The sequence below is a fragment of the Bacillus rossius genome, chromosome 3 (genome assembly GCF_032445375.1).
Source record: "Bacillus rossius redtenbacheri isolate Brsri chromosome 3, Brsri_v3, whole genome shotgun sequence".
Lineage (NCBI taxonomy): Eukaryota > Metazoa > Arthropoda > Insecta > Phasmatodea > Bacillidae > Bacillus > Bacillus rossius.
This window is the reverse complement of record NC_086332.1, coordinates 97706748-97720306: the sequence shown is the minus strand read 5'-3', so window position 1 is coordinate 97720306 and position 13559 is coordinate 97706748. Positions and strand designations below refer to the sequence as shown.

The 13559-nt window shown below is 36.9% G+C and overlaps 1 protein-coding gene across 1 annotated transcript in view; it reads right to left on the bottom strand.

Annotated features, from left to right (window-relative positions):
- LOC134531062 (U3 small nucleolar RNA-interacting protein 2) overlaps window positions 1–13559 on the bottom strand; it is a 49577-nt gene that overhangs the window by 6053 nt on the left and 29965 nt on the right. The window contains exon 7 of the mRNA XM_063366580.1: window positions 8145–8284. Coding sequence (XP_063222650.1) covers window positions 8145–8284 — 140 coding nt within the window. The remainder of the gene's footprint in view (window positions 1–8144; window positions 8285–13559) is intronic.

Genomic DNA, 13559 nt, shown 5'->3' with positions numbered 1-13559 from the left:
GATTCAGTTCGGTTCGGTTCGAAACCAGAGAACTGAGGTTCGTCCAGCTCTAGAAAATTGTATACCTAAACTATATTATGAAGGTATCGGAAATAGCACAAACATAAGATAAACTATGCTGCATTTTGTTAATTAGCATAACTACTCAATCATTTCCAACATTCAATAATATAACATTGCAAAAAAAACCTAACTTTTATAAAATGGTGTCTGTTATACAAACGTATTTTATTGAAAACATAGGAAGGATTAATTTAACAGAGAATTAGACAGATGCAAACTTACGTGTGTAGTTTTTGAGGTTATTTGTCTCTATTTTATATCAGGTGTATACACTATGCACTTATTTTATAATTTTATAAATACACATGTGATTTTTTTTAATACATAGGCCTATGTAATTTTTTAAAATAAATGTGTGATTTTTTTTAATAACATGTGAAGTTTAGTGTGGGACTGGGATTCGAGATTCGATGACAAACACTGAGGATTCGAACAAGGATTCGGATTCGACCAAAATGTGGATTCGTCCCATCCCTAATTATTTGGAATTAACAAAGGAAAAAGCTGCAGAACAAAAAGAAAATCCTTATAGACAGTTATCAATCCAAGACTGTCTCACAAAGAAACAAAAAGCGAAGCTAGAAAAAAACATAATTGACAGGAAAATTGGTGTAATGATGGCATGTGATTTTCAGCCATACAGCATTGTAGAGGATCGCGGATTTAAAGGACTGCTCAATGAATTAGAACCAGGTTATCAAGTACCATCTCGCACTACATTTTCCAGGTCTATTGTAAAAAATTTACCGTGAAGAAAAAGCCAAACTTGCAGAAGAAATAAAGAGAGATGTTGATGATGGACTTCAGTCTGTTTCATTTACTACTGACATGTGGTCATCCGCAAGGCAGGACAGTTTTATTTCTCTCACAAGTCACTATTTGACAAAAGACTTTGAGTTGAAATATCATGTCCTTGGAAATTACCACTTTTCAGGTTCGCACACTGCTCTGGCAATACAAGAAAAGCTGACAGCAGCTATAGACAAATGGAATTTTCCCACCAATTCAATTCCATTGTATGTAGTTACAGATAATGCTAAGAATTTCACAGCTGCCATAAACAAAACATCATGGATTCACACACGGTGTTTTGCCCACACACTACAGTTGGCAGTTCAAGATGCTAAAAGTGAACACAGTGTTGCAGACCTTCTAGCAAAAGGCCGGGCAATCGTGGGACATTATCGCCACAGCAATATTGCTTGAGAAATGCTTCATGTTCTGCAGCTAAAGTTGAACAAACCTGTACACGATCTGTTACCAATGGTGCTGACAAGATGGAATAGTGAGTTTACAATGCTCTCCCGCCTTGTTCAGCAGCAGGTACCCTTATCTGCAGATCTAGGAGATTCAATGGCAGTAGAAAATTTCACATTGAGTGAGTGGAAGCTTGCTGCTAATGTAGTAAGTGTGTTACAGCCAATAGAACAAGCCACAAGAGAGCTGTGTTACTCTAAATTTCCCACTATCTCTTCCAAAATACCTTTGCTGTATGGCATTGAGGCAACACTTTCTAACTATGTTGAAGATCAAAGTAACCATGGAATTGCATTTGCTATCTCTCTTCAGAAAAGTATTAAATCTAGGTTTCCGTTGTACACAACAGTAAAAGAAGACATGATTGCAATGGTACTTGACCCACGCTTCAAAAACATTTTGCTGCAAGACCACGAAAAACTTATTTGTATGCAGCATATTACTTCAGATCTCAAAGTGGTTGTTGATAATAAAACAGCACCTGTTCCAGAAGAAAATCCATCAGATACAGTTGAAGCCACCTGTTCTCTGTGGAATACTTTTGAACATCTGAAGAAATCAAGCTGTTCCTCAGTAAAGTCACCAAGAGTTGAAAATGAACTTACCATTTATCTTGGTGAAAATGTTATCCCCCGATCAAGTGACCCTCTTATGTGGTGGCAGCAGAACCAGTCACGTTTTCCTGCTCTTGCCAGAGTCGCAAGAAAATATTTGGCCATACCAGCCATGTAGGTGGAAAGCAAAAGGCTTTTCAGCAGTGCTGGTAACACTGTTACATCCAGAAGAGAGAATCTGTTGGCCGAAAATATAGAGCAGATTGTCTTTTTAAACAGCAGATTTTAAATGTGAGCTACCAAATAGAGTTGACTGTTTTCAATAATAGGCCAATTGAAATGCTCATGTGACTACAGTGCAGGCCTATTTATTTTTGTGGATTCATTTTTGTAAATTTATATTCTATACTATAACGTATATGTAGTAGAGTACTTTCATTTATTTCATTAAATAGCTTATACGTGTAAAACTGTTTATATTTGCACATCAAGAATTACAAAGAACTCAAGAGGAAAGAGTAGGGTGGGCCCAATTTATTGCATCTAAAATCTTGTTGAGGAAAACTTCACTGACACCAAATTTCAATTTTGAAATAAGAAAAAATCTCAATCTCGTCTCGATTCTCGAGAATTTTAGTATTTCTGTCTCGATATCGTCTCTGTTTTTGAAAAGGACTACTCGCACATCTCTAAATAATACTGTGCAGTTTTGGTTTTAACTGGTCGGTTCGGTTCCAGTTTGGTTTTACATAATGAACCACAGTTTTTGGTTCCGGTTCCAGTTTTAATTAAAAAAATCTCTCCCACTAAGTGCTACACTAAAAACATGGATAAGGTTGTACTGGAAATATTGTTACTGGTGTGATACTTCGTTACAATTCCACGTTGTGGTAGACAAATTTCTCTCTGTACTGATGCTCGTTGTATTTAGATATATTATTATTAAAATTATAGTTGGGCGCAGTTTTTCTTCTGTTCTGTCAGTACAGATTTACTTATCGTGTAGTACTGTGATCGATCAGTATCACCAGTGGATACCATCCAGAAGTTTGATACAGTTGACATAAATTGCTAATAAATACAAATATAACTGAGATAGGTTGAGAATATAATAAAATATGTTAATGGTGTGGAAAAAGTATAGGATATATATATGTATATACATACATACATACACACACACACACACACTGTAGTAATAAGAGCTTGATGGTTTGGGGCACAGGACACGAAACACATTTAATATAATGATAACACTACACTTACACATGCATATATGCTCACAATGATCTAAGAACTAATATATATACAAGAACACAGGCGTTGATGAAGTTTGCTTTAGATTGACAAAAATAAAAATAAAAATATATGATTGTTGTTTAGTGTGATTAAGGCAGACCTGGTGATGTGTAACTGGATCAAATTGACAGGAGATACGGTGCGATAGATCATTTCAAAAGTTCTTTAAGTTCGTTCGGAATTACAATAGGTCCAGAAAAGATTAACTCAGCTTTAAATATTTCTTAATTTAGCTTTATGCAGTTGTATCACAATTAATAATTATAATGTACCACGGCTAGTTAGTTCAGGTTTCACGATGATTACTTGACAAACAGACCTCTGGTATATTATTCCAACTTACGATGTCCTCAAAATGTTAATTAAAAATGCTATAACTAGGGCCTGGAATTTTTCGCGATCGCAAATTTTGTGAAAATTCGCGCAAATTTCGCATGAAAACGCGAAAAGTAAGTACATTCGCGAAAACCACAACATTTCTATATTACACTGAGAATATATCCCCGAAAAGTACCATTACAGTAGAATCCCGCCGATGCGACCCCCCTCTGATGCGTCCATTCCGTTTATATGACCGTTTTTTGAGAAAACATGAAAAATTTGAGCAGAGAGTCGAAAATTTGAGTAAAATCGGCTGAAAAACAAGTCTGTTACACTTTGTTGGGCTCTATGTGTTCACGTTTATCTTGGCGAGAGCTGTACTGTAAGCAGGCAGGCAAACAAAAGACGTCTAAAAATAGATACCACCCCTCTAGACTGTCCACACGGCAGTGTCTAGCCGAGCTCGGCGTGTCCACTATCGCACGAAAAGCCATCTCAGCTGTCATGTTATCTTACCCGCCCGGCGGCTTGACGTCATACGTGACGCGATGCTTGCCTCTCCCATCCCCTGCTAATTCTTCAAGGCTCATCCCTCCCAGAGCCACAAACCATGTAAAAACAATCCCCCCCCTCCTCCTTTTCCAACTAACATTTTAACACATTCCCTCCCTTATTTCAACCTTCTGCGTGAGAAACTGTCAGCATGTTTTTTTTCTCTTTTTTTTACGCAGCGAAGGGAAGTGGAAAAGATAATTGCTTGAGCTGTCAAAATAAACATCGCTGACGGCAAGGGCAGGAGCGCATCCTGTCGGTCTGTCGCTGTGATTATCTACTCCAAAAACATGTCACAGCATTTCAGGATAGCATTGTTCTTATTTCTTTCGTTTATAGCCGAATGTTTTCTACCTGATCCACACAAGGTTAAAGTATCCTTTAACCCAAGTCTTGTGTTTCAGCATAATTACCTTATTTTTACATAAGCCGTGTTCGTGTATGGTTTTGATGCTCAAAATTGATCTGGGGTATAGTTCACACTAAGTTTCTTCTCATTTGTGCGCTGGGGTTTGTTCGTGTTCCTCCACTCCATTAAATACGAGCATATCAGTATCAGAAACATGGGTTTTATTGTACTGACAATAGCACAGTAATGTGCAAATTTTGCAACTGTAAAGTTTTATGGGATAGAAAAGATTCCATTGACAAACACCTAAAGTCGGCTAAGCATGTGGCATTGGCAGCCATAAAAAAAAAAGAAAATTTGTAGTTGCAAACATCTATAGCAACGTGTTTGTTTTGTTTAACTGTTTTGGATTTAATTGGCTGTTATTATGCATATTAGTATATTCCTAGTATACATGGATCGTTTATTAAATATGTAAACTATTATATTCAATAACTGCACAATTTAGTCAACATTTAAAATACCGGTAAAATTTCCATTGCATAGCGAAAATACCGACTTTAAACCACCGCTTTTCTAATTTGAAAGTACTGCTTTTTGCATACTGAAAACACCGAAATTTTCCATGCCCTAGCTATAACTGATTTAATTACAATTATCTTCCATATGTAGCACTGCTAGTAATGCAAAACAAAGTTACCATGAAGTTATTAATTGGTAAGTTGCATTACTAAGAGAAGCGTGGCTTTAATGGCGATGGCTTAGGCTTCCATCGAAATATTGAAATAATTACGTACAACATAGTTACTTCTTGCCACATTTACTCACGGCACACCTTGGTATAGTGTAGATTGTGATGCACAATATATTATCAAAACACGTAATAAATATTTTATATAATATCAAAATTTCTACACGGCGGCGTCGGGCTAAGCCTTACGATGTACGCCTCAGACATTTCTTTTTTATATTCTAATACTTCCTCCCTGTTGAACAAAAGTCTTATTGTTAACTTAAAATCTGGTTGCTGATTGGCTGCTGTAAGACCATATCCGGCGGCCTTCATACACATGTAAGCAGCAAGATACAGGTAAGTAATATTAAATAATAAACTTACAATAAATGACAATTAAATAACAAAATAACATAAAATAATTTTAAAATAAGTTCAGTTCAGGATAGATTGCAAACTTATGTGATGTAAATGCTGTAATGTCTATTGTTGATGTAATATAAATAAAAGTTTAGATTGTTCGTGGCTGGATCTCGTACAAACATAATTAACTAGTGATGGGTCGATTCCGATTCCGGAATCGGTCGGTTCCACCGATTCCACTGGAATCGTGGGATTCAGAATACAATGGTTTTGGAATCGACCATGACCAATTCCTGCATTGTTTTTAAGTTTGCAAAATACATAATCTACGCAACGTAAGAAAATATTAAAATGCATGCAAATATAATTTTTAAAACTACATAATACAATCTTTTTTTACGGAACTGATTTACGAATTACGGTGATTAACGTATTTATTTACTTGCACCGCCATTTTCCCTACTGTACAAATGCAGTATCTACTTTCCCACTTTAAGCGAAAGCATTTTTAGGAAATTACGTTGCAGCAGCACTGCATTTAATAGCAAACCTTCAAAAATAATTAGACAAAACCATAAATGTTTAAAGAAAATTATGTAAATGTAAACGGCAAATAATGTAAACGTTAACTACTTGATCACGGCAGCTACATTTGCCATTGTAAACAACCTAATTTTTTTTTGTGCTACCTGCCATGGTAAACCATACGGCCATGAACAAAATCTTTGGTGACGTGAACGTGAACATCTCTACACATTAAACTTTAAAGAATTAAAATGAAATAATTTTTGAATGAAATTTTACCCAAATTCATAGTGGATTATTGCAACCATATTAAAATAAGTTTAAAAGCAACATAACCAAATTGCTTTAAATCGGCGTTCTTGTGCGTGTTCAGCGATGCTCGTTTTACGTTAGATATATTTTGGAAAGGCAGTTGGCAAGTCTGAATTTCCAAACATTGCTGCGGAAACGTTCGTAAATTTTTATTACCAAACGGCAAACATAAACAATCTTTTGAAAGTAGTTGTGTTAGTTTAACAGAATTGTTTCCGATAAATTTCTGAAATGAATTAAATGTTAACACGCGATTATTTGAAGAGTTTAAATATTTTGTGTAAGAAAATCTCACCATAAAATGTGAAAAATTTGAGATGCTAAAAATTGCACAGAACTTTCTTACTCAAGAACCGAAAATTTATTTTCTCTTTACGGTTGTGAGGAACTGCAAGACTGGATGGATTTATTCTTTTCACCAAGTGAGATAATTAAGTTCTAGGTAATATATTAAAACGTAAGCATCTCTGACATTTTATTTTAGTGTGGTGCATATTTGTTTGTCATTTCCATCATAATGAGATAATAAAGTTTTATTTTTACATTTCCCTTTTTTATTTTTTTTCGCCATGGTCCCTTGAAATATGTATAAACGAGGTTATATTGACATTTTATTTGGATCATTATTTAGTTGTGCTTGAAAATAAAATTCTTAACCTAACCGTACAAACCCTCTTTTTTTACAATTAATTAATTGAGTTGATAATGTAAGGTATCTAAAGTTTGTTAAGTTATAACATTATTTACAATTTAAGTCATTAGACATCTTTGATTATTGGCAGTGTTTGAACACGTGTTTCGTCTAACTATATGCAAGGTTAAAAGGCCAAATTGTGCTAGAAATACAAGGTAGCGTAACTTGATGGTAATGAACATACTTTTTAACATTATATAAGCTGTATATAATGTTAATTTCTGCACAGAAAATTAAACACAACATAATTACATTTGTAAAATCATAAACCTTATTTTTCTTAGTATATTACTCTGTTGTCAGATAAAAATTAAGGAATCGGAATCGGATTCGAAGAATCGACCCTTTAATTTAAGAATCGAAAATGGAATCGGAATCGGTATATTTTAGGAATCGGCCCAACACTATAATTAACAATATAAAATAAACTCTTAAATTTCCATAGAAATATCTTCACATCTAACATTTAATTTCACAATAATAAATAAACAAAATCTGAATGAAAATCATGTTATCAAAAAGGTTGTTATTTTTCTTGGGTTATGACTGGGTATTTTCAATTGAAACATTTCATTAACACTGAAAATAGGCAGACACTTCGCACTAGCCTATAACTTTATTTTTTAGGTATAATTAAGCTAACCTCAAACCACAGAATATGCTAATCACTGCTAGCATCCAGATTCTGATAGCAAATACACATTCTCATTTTTTTTAGTTCAGCATTACCAACACTCATTTATATGTTTTTCTTTCAATTCTAATGTTATTTGTTCTTAATAGATTACAGCTTTAACAATTTTTGTTTTATAACACAACATGTTTCACTGCATGCATTTGGTTACATTGCTTTGTTTATATTGTAGTTCTACGTAACAGTCAGAATTCGTAACTTACCAACCCACAAAAACCAATACTAATAATTTAGGAGTGGAATTGAAAGATGCAAAAATAATTTTCTTCTTCGTTACATATTGAAAATTTGCCATCATTAAGGCAGAGATGCCTCAACTCATTTGAATGTCTATGTTTAAACATTTTGTCAACATTAAAATAAAGTTAAAAATAAAAGAGGGTTAAAAGGTATTTTTTTCAAAAGTTAAGAGTGGAGCTGCTACGTGCCTGATGCAACCAGATCTGTATTGACAAGGGCTGCAATGCTGGAGACCCAGTTAGCTTCTTCGTTGGACTCTGAGATGCCGTGAGCATTGTTCACAATGCACAGTGGCTTCTTCTTCAGGTTGCCCCACAAGCATAGCTGCCTGTCAACACGACAAGTACACAATGCAATATACATACAGTGAAGCACATGTTCTTAGGTGCACAGACACTTACATAAGTTCCCTTTCTGTCTTAGTTATTTTCACTAGGATAAACGTTATAACATATTAATAACTAATTTGCTGCAATCGAGCAAACCTACTGAATTCATTCATAAACAAATGTGATGCCTGCTTCCTGTAGAGCAGAGAATTGTCACTGTGCTGCGACAGTACGTTCACTAAGCTAGTGAGCAGAGCCCTGAAGTGCAAAAATTCAAATTTCCACACAACTGATCGCACCTGTAACTTTGCAGGTTTGCCTTTCTGGAAAAATGGTCCTTGAAAAAAATTGTTTGTTTTGGCATTTCCTGAAACCCATTAAATTTATACACCCTGTCTACAAAGCCTTCTCATCTTCTAGGTCTCAGTTGATTCCTCAACCTTGAAGATACCTGCTGTACTGCAGGACCCAATATCAGGACAATCTATCACTTCAACATGACTCAACCTCTAAAGCCAGTTATTATAAAATAGCTGCAAAAGTCTGCAATCTAACTTTAGGAACCTTGAACAGGAAGGAAACATCCAATCTCACCTCAGACAGAAGAAAAGCTAGACTTTTTTAGCTCACTTGCCTTTCTGAAGCAATGCAGAGACCACCAATGCTACCCCGATTTGCCCAGCTTCACCACAGCATAAAAAACTCCAGCAGTAAATGGAAAACACAAATGTTCCAGCCAAGTTCTCATGTAGAAAGAATAGGTACATCAAACTCACAGGGACCTAACCATACAAGAACAGAACTTCATTGTCTCCACTTACAGCTATCAAAAACTATCGAGTAACATGTGGAACATGGTAGAATAAATAACTTCTGAACAGGCAGTGTCTGTCCTAACTAAATCATCAGGCAGACAAATCAAGAAATTTTTCCTAGCTGTATGCAAAGAAGAAAGGAAAGCTCTTAAAGAACTGAGCAGAGATAAGGATATCTGTCCTATAATGACAAGGAAAATGCCACTTTAATTATCAACACTGAAGAATTTAAAGCAAAAATCAACAACACATCAAATTCAGTGTATGAAGAAAATAGCCATGACCTCATCAGATAGATTGGGAAAAAAAAACAAAGAAAATTATTACTTAATTTCACTTTCAGAAGAAGAAGGAAAAAAAAGCTGACAAAGATAGCAGAACACTGTAATCCTATGAAATACTGAAAAGTACACAAATCAATCATTCTCATCCACCCTAATGTCAGCCAAAAAGGCTATCCCACACATCTCATAGCCAGATATCTCTGCCAACTCATCTGCCCACATCTACAAAACCCCAAGTGACACTAAACAATTCAGCAACCTATCCATAGACAAGAGATGACATTCTCATTGAGTTCAGCTGCATTTACACTTTTTACTGCAGTTCCAGTTCCAGAAACCTTTAGATTATTGGGAACACCTCGAACAGAACCCCAGCTGCTATAAAACCTTAAATCTGGTTAAACATTGTGTGACATATACATGCTTTTCATGCAGGAATAACATTTGCATCCAGAAAAAGGCACCCATAAGGGCTCTCTACTATCTCCATTACTATTAACCACATTCATGACCAACTCTAAAAAATAGCAAATCAATCCAGCACTTTCACACCTTAAGGCTGGTCCAGATAAGTGTATAGCATGTTCTTTATTTAGAGCAAAGCCAGAACCAACTTCTTGGAGCACCTCAGCAGCTTACGGGCCAATATCAAAATTACTATGGAACTGGAAAAAGAAGGAAAACCTTCATTTCTGATTGTGCTGGTCTGCAAAAGATCAGATGAAACACTGGAACACAGTGTGTACTGCAAACTCACATAGACAGATAACCAAATGCCACCTCTCGCCATCTGCTGCACAGAAGAAAGCAGTTGTATCTACACTGGTCAACAAAGCCAAATAAATAGTCAAAAGTCAAGACTAAGTGAAGAATCGAAACATTTTACCACAGCACTAATGGCCATAGACTGCAAAAAAAAATATATATCTATACAGTGGAACCTGGATAATTCGAACTTATTTAATTCGAAATCTTCTTTAATTCGAATTTTCCTCTTGGTCCCTAGCATTTTGTATCTAAACAATGCTAAAAATCGTGGATAATTCGAATTTTATTTTGGATAATTCGAATTTTTGGTGCGTCTAATTTAGTGAATAAATTATAAACTACGGCTCAAAAAATTGTAAATTTATCGGGAAATACGTTTTACAAACAATACTCGGCAAAAGTTAAGCGTTTGACCAAATGCGCGGTAGCTTGTAGTGTGATGACTCACCCTTCCCCTCCCGCACACTTGTGCCGAGTGCCGACCGCCTGCGCGTAGCAACAACATGCAGCAGTAGTGTCTCCACACTCACCCCTCTCCACTCCGTACTGTACAACTGTGCATCGTCTGTTTTGTAACATACAGTGTACTGTAGCTTATTTAAAATTGTCTTTTGATGTGTGATTACGTGTAGTTTTTACGTACAGTGACGTTTAGTGAGTGAACTGTGAGAGTAGCAACCATGGCGTCGACCTCGTCTACAAAATCCCGTGCTTATAAAACTTTGACTCTAGCTGAAAAAGTAGCGGCGATTAGGGAAGTGGACAAAGGCGTGAAAAAGAAATTGGAAATCGCAAAGGACTTTGGGATTCCACCCAACACTCTATCCACTTTCTTGAAGAATAGAGATAAAATTCTCAGCAGTGCAGAGGAATTTGATAAAGACCGAAAACGACTACGAGAACCAGATAACCCAGACGTCGACAATTGTGTTCTTAAGTGGTTCAAGCAAGCCAGAGACAAAAAAATTCCGTTGAGTGGTCCCCTAATAAGGGTAAAGGCCGAGCAATTCGCTAAAGAATTGGGCAAACAAAATTTCAAAGCTAGCACTGGATGGCTGGATGGTTTCAAAGAACGTAATAAAATTACGTTCAAAGCAGTCTGTGGCGAAAGTGGGGCAGTGAACCAGCAAGAAGCCGGCCAGTGGAAGCGAGATTTAGAAGAGATGATCCAAGATAGAGACCCAAACAATATTTTCAATGTTGATGAGACTGGCCTTTTTTTTAAATGCACACCGGACAAAACATTGGCATTTAAAAGCGAAAAATGTCATGGTGGAAAACTAAGCAAAGAAAGAGTGACGCTTTTAGTCGGAGCAAACATGGACGGCTCAGAAAAGCTGCCCTTGTTGATGATTGGAAAATCGGCTAATCCCCGTTGTTTTAAGAATGTCAAGTCGAAACCGGTGGATTACGTTAACAGCTCAAACGCTTGGATGACAGGCGACCTGTTTTCAAAGTGGCTAATAAAGTTGGACAAGAAGTTTATTAAAGAAAAGTGTCAGGTGGTCCTCTTCATCGACAACTGTACTGCGCATAACACCATACCAGTGTTGAAATGTGTTAAAGTGGTTTTTTTCCCAGCCAATATGACATCTGTTGTCCAGCCAATGGACCAAGGGATTATAAAAAATTTGAAACATTTCTACAGAACCTTGCTGGTAGAAAACATACTGTCCGGAGATGGAAACGCCTTGAAAATAAAGCTCGATATTCTGCAAGCTTCCAGAATGTGTAAGCAAGCGTGGGACAGAGTGAAGCCAGAAACAATCAAAAACTGTTTTAAAAAGGCAGGTTTTGTTAAAACCGAGGACGAAACTGTGGAAGCCACTGAAGCGGAAGCCATTCCAGCAGCAGTCGACGGCTGGGAGAATGTGGGAGCCGACCCGACCATCTCGTACGAAGACTTTCTCAATGTCGATGAAGATGTTGCGGTGTGCGGTGACGTCACTGACACCGAAATCATCGCAGAGGTGCTCGGCAGTGAGAAGCAAGACGATGACGGGGAAGGTTCGGAAGAAGAGATCGCTGGAGTAGAAGAAGAACCGGTGCCGAGTGCAGCTGACGCCATGAATCACATAAAAGAACTTAGACGTTTTTTTGAGAGCCGAATTAATGTAAGTGATTCATACTTCATCTCTTTGAATAAGTTAGAATCTTTTGTAATGGCCGAGAGCCTTAATTCGAGAAAACAGGCCAAAATATCATCTTTTTTTCAAAAACAATAGGTTGTTTTTATGTTTCAGTTCAATAGTTTTAAGGTCATTTTAATATGTATGTATCGTTTAGGCATTAATTGATGTATTTATTCAAAAAATGTCAACCAATAAAGAGTTTTAATAGAAAATATGATTTTTTATTGTTTTGGCCCTATTTATATTACGAACTTCCTTAATTCGAATTTTTGGATAATTCGAAGTTTTTGACTGGTCCCTTGAGGTTCGAATTATCCAAGTTCTACTGTATATACACACACACACATATTTTGTCTTAAAAATGAAATTGAACTAAAAATAAACAATAAAATCTTGTCCCTAGTGATTATCAAGGGGTGAACTAACATACTATGAAAGAAAATACAGTAGAATCCCACTGATGCGACCCCTCAAAAGGGGGGGGGGGGGCTGGCGACCAGTAAGCAGCATCGTTAGCTAGCGAGAGTGTGACGGTAAATGTCGATCTTCACCACTTCCGCTTGCTGCAGGGCTCGATCTTTTTTATCTCTGTCTCCCCCTCCCACAAATATATTGGCTGGCAGGTCTCGCCCTCTTCACCTTCTTTATCTTATCTCTCACGCACACTTGAAGCACTTAATACGTTGTCGCACGGGACCGGGACCGGGACGGCAATAGACGCTCGCGTAGATGCTATCAGGTGACGCGCGCAGTTTACCGGTATTGGGTAGCGTGGGCAGTCTAGAGGGAGAGGGGTGGTATCTATTTTTAGCCGTCTTTTGTATACCTGCCTGCTTACAGTACAGTGCTCGCCAAAATAAACGTGAACACATAGCGCCCAACAAAGTGTAACAGACTTGTTTTTCAGCCGATTTTACTCAATTTTCGACTTTCTATGCTCAAATTTTTCACGGTTCCTCAAAAAACGGTTGTATAAACGGAATGGACGCATCAGAGGGGGGTCGCATCGGCGGGATACTACTGTATGTTCTCAATTACAGTTGCCGCTGTAGTGGAATTCTTCAGTTCGGCATAGTCTTAATCCTGCAGTAACTGAACTGCAAGTGTTTGGGTTTTTTGAGTGGATTGGGGCGTTTGTTGATGGAGGCAAAGTGACATCAAAAACATTTTAAAAAAAATAACACTTGTGTGTAGCATTTTTGTAAGCTATGCCGATAGTAACGGCAGAAGCTGATTTTTCAAATTTAGATGAATCTGTGTGTCTGTGTGTGTGTA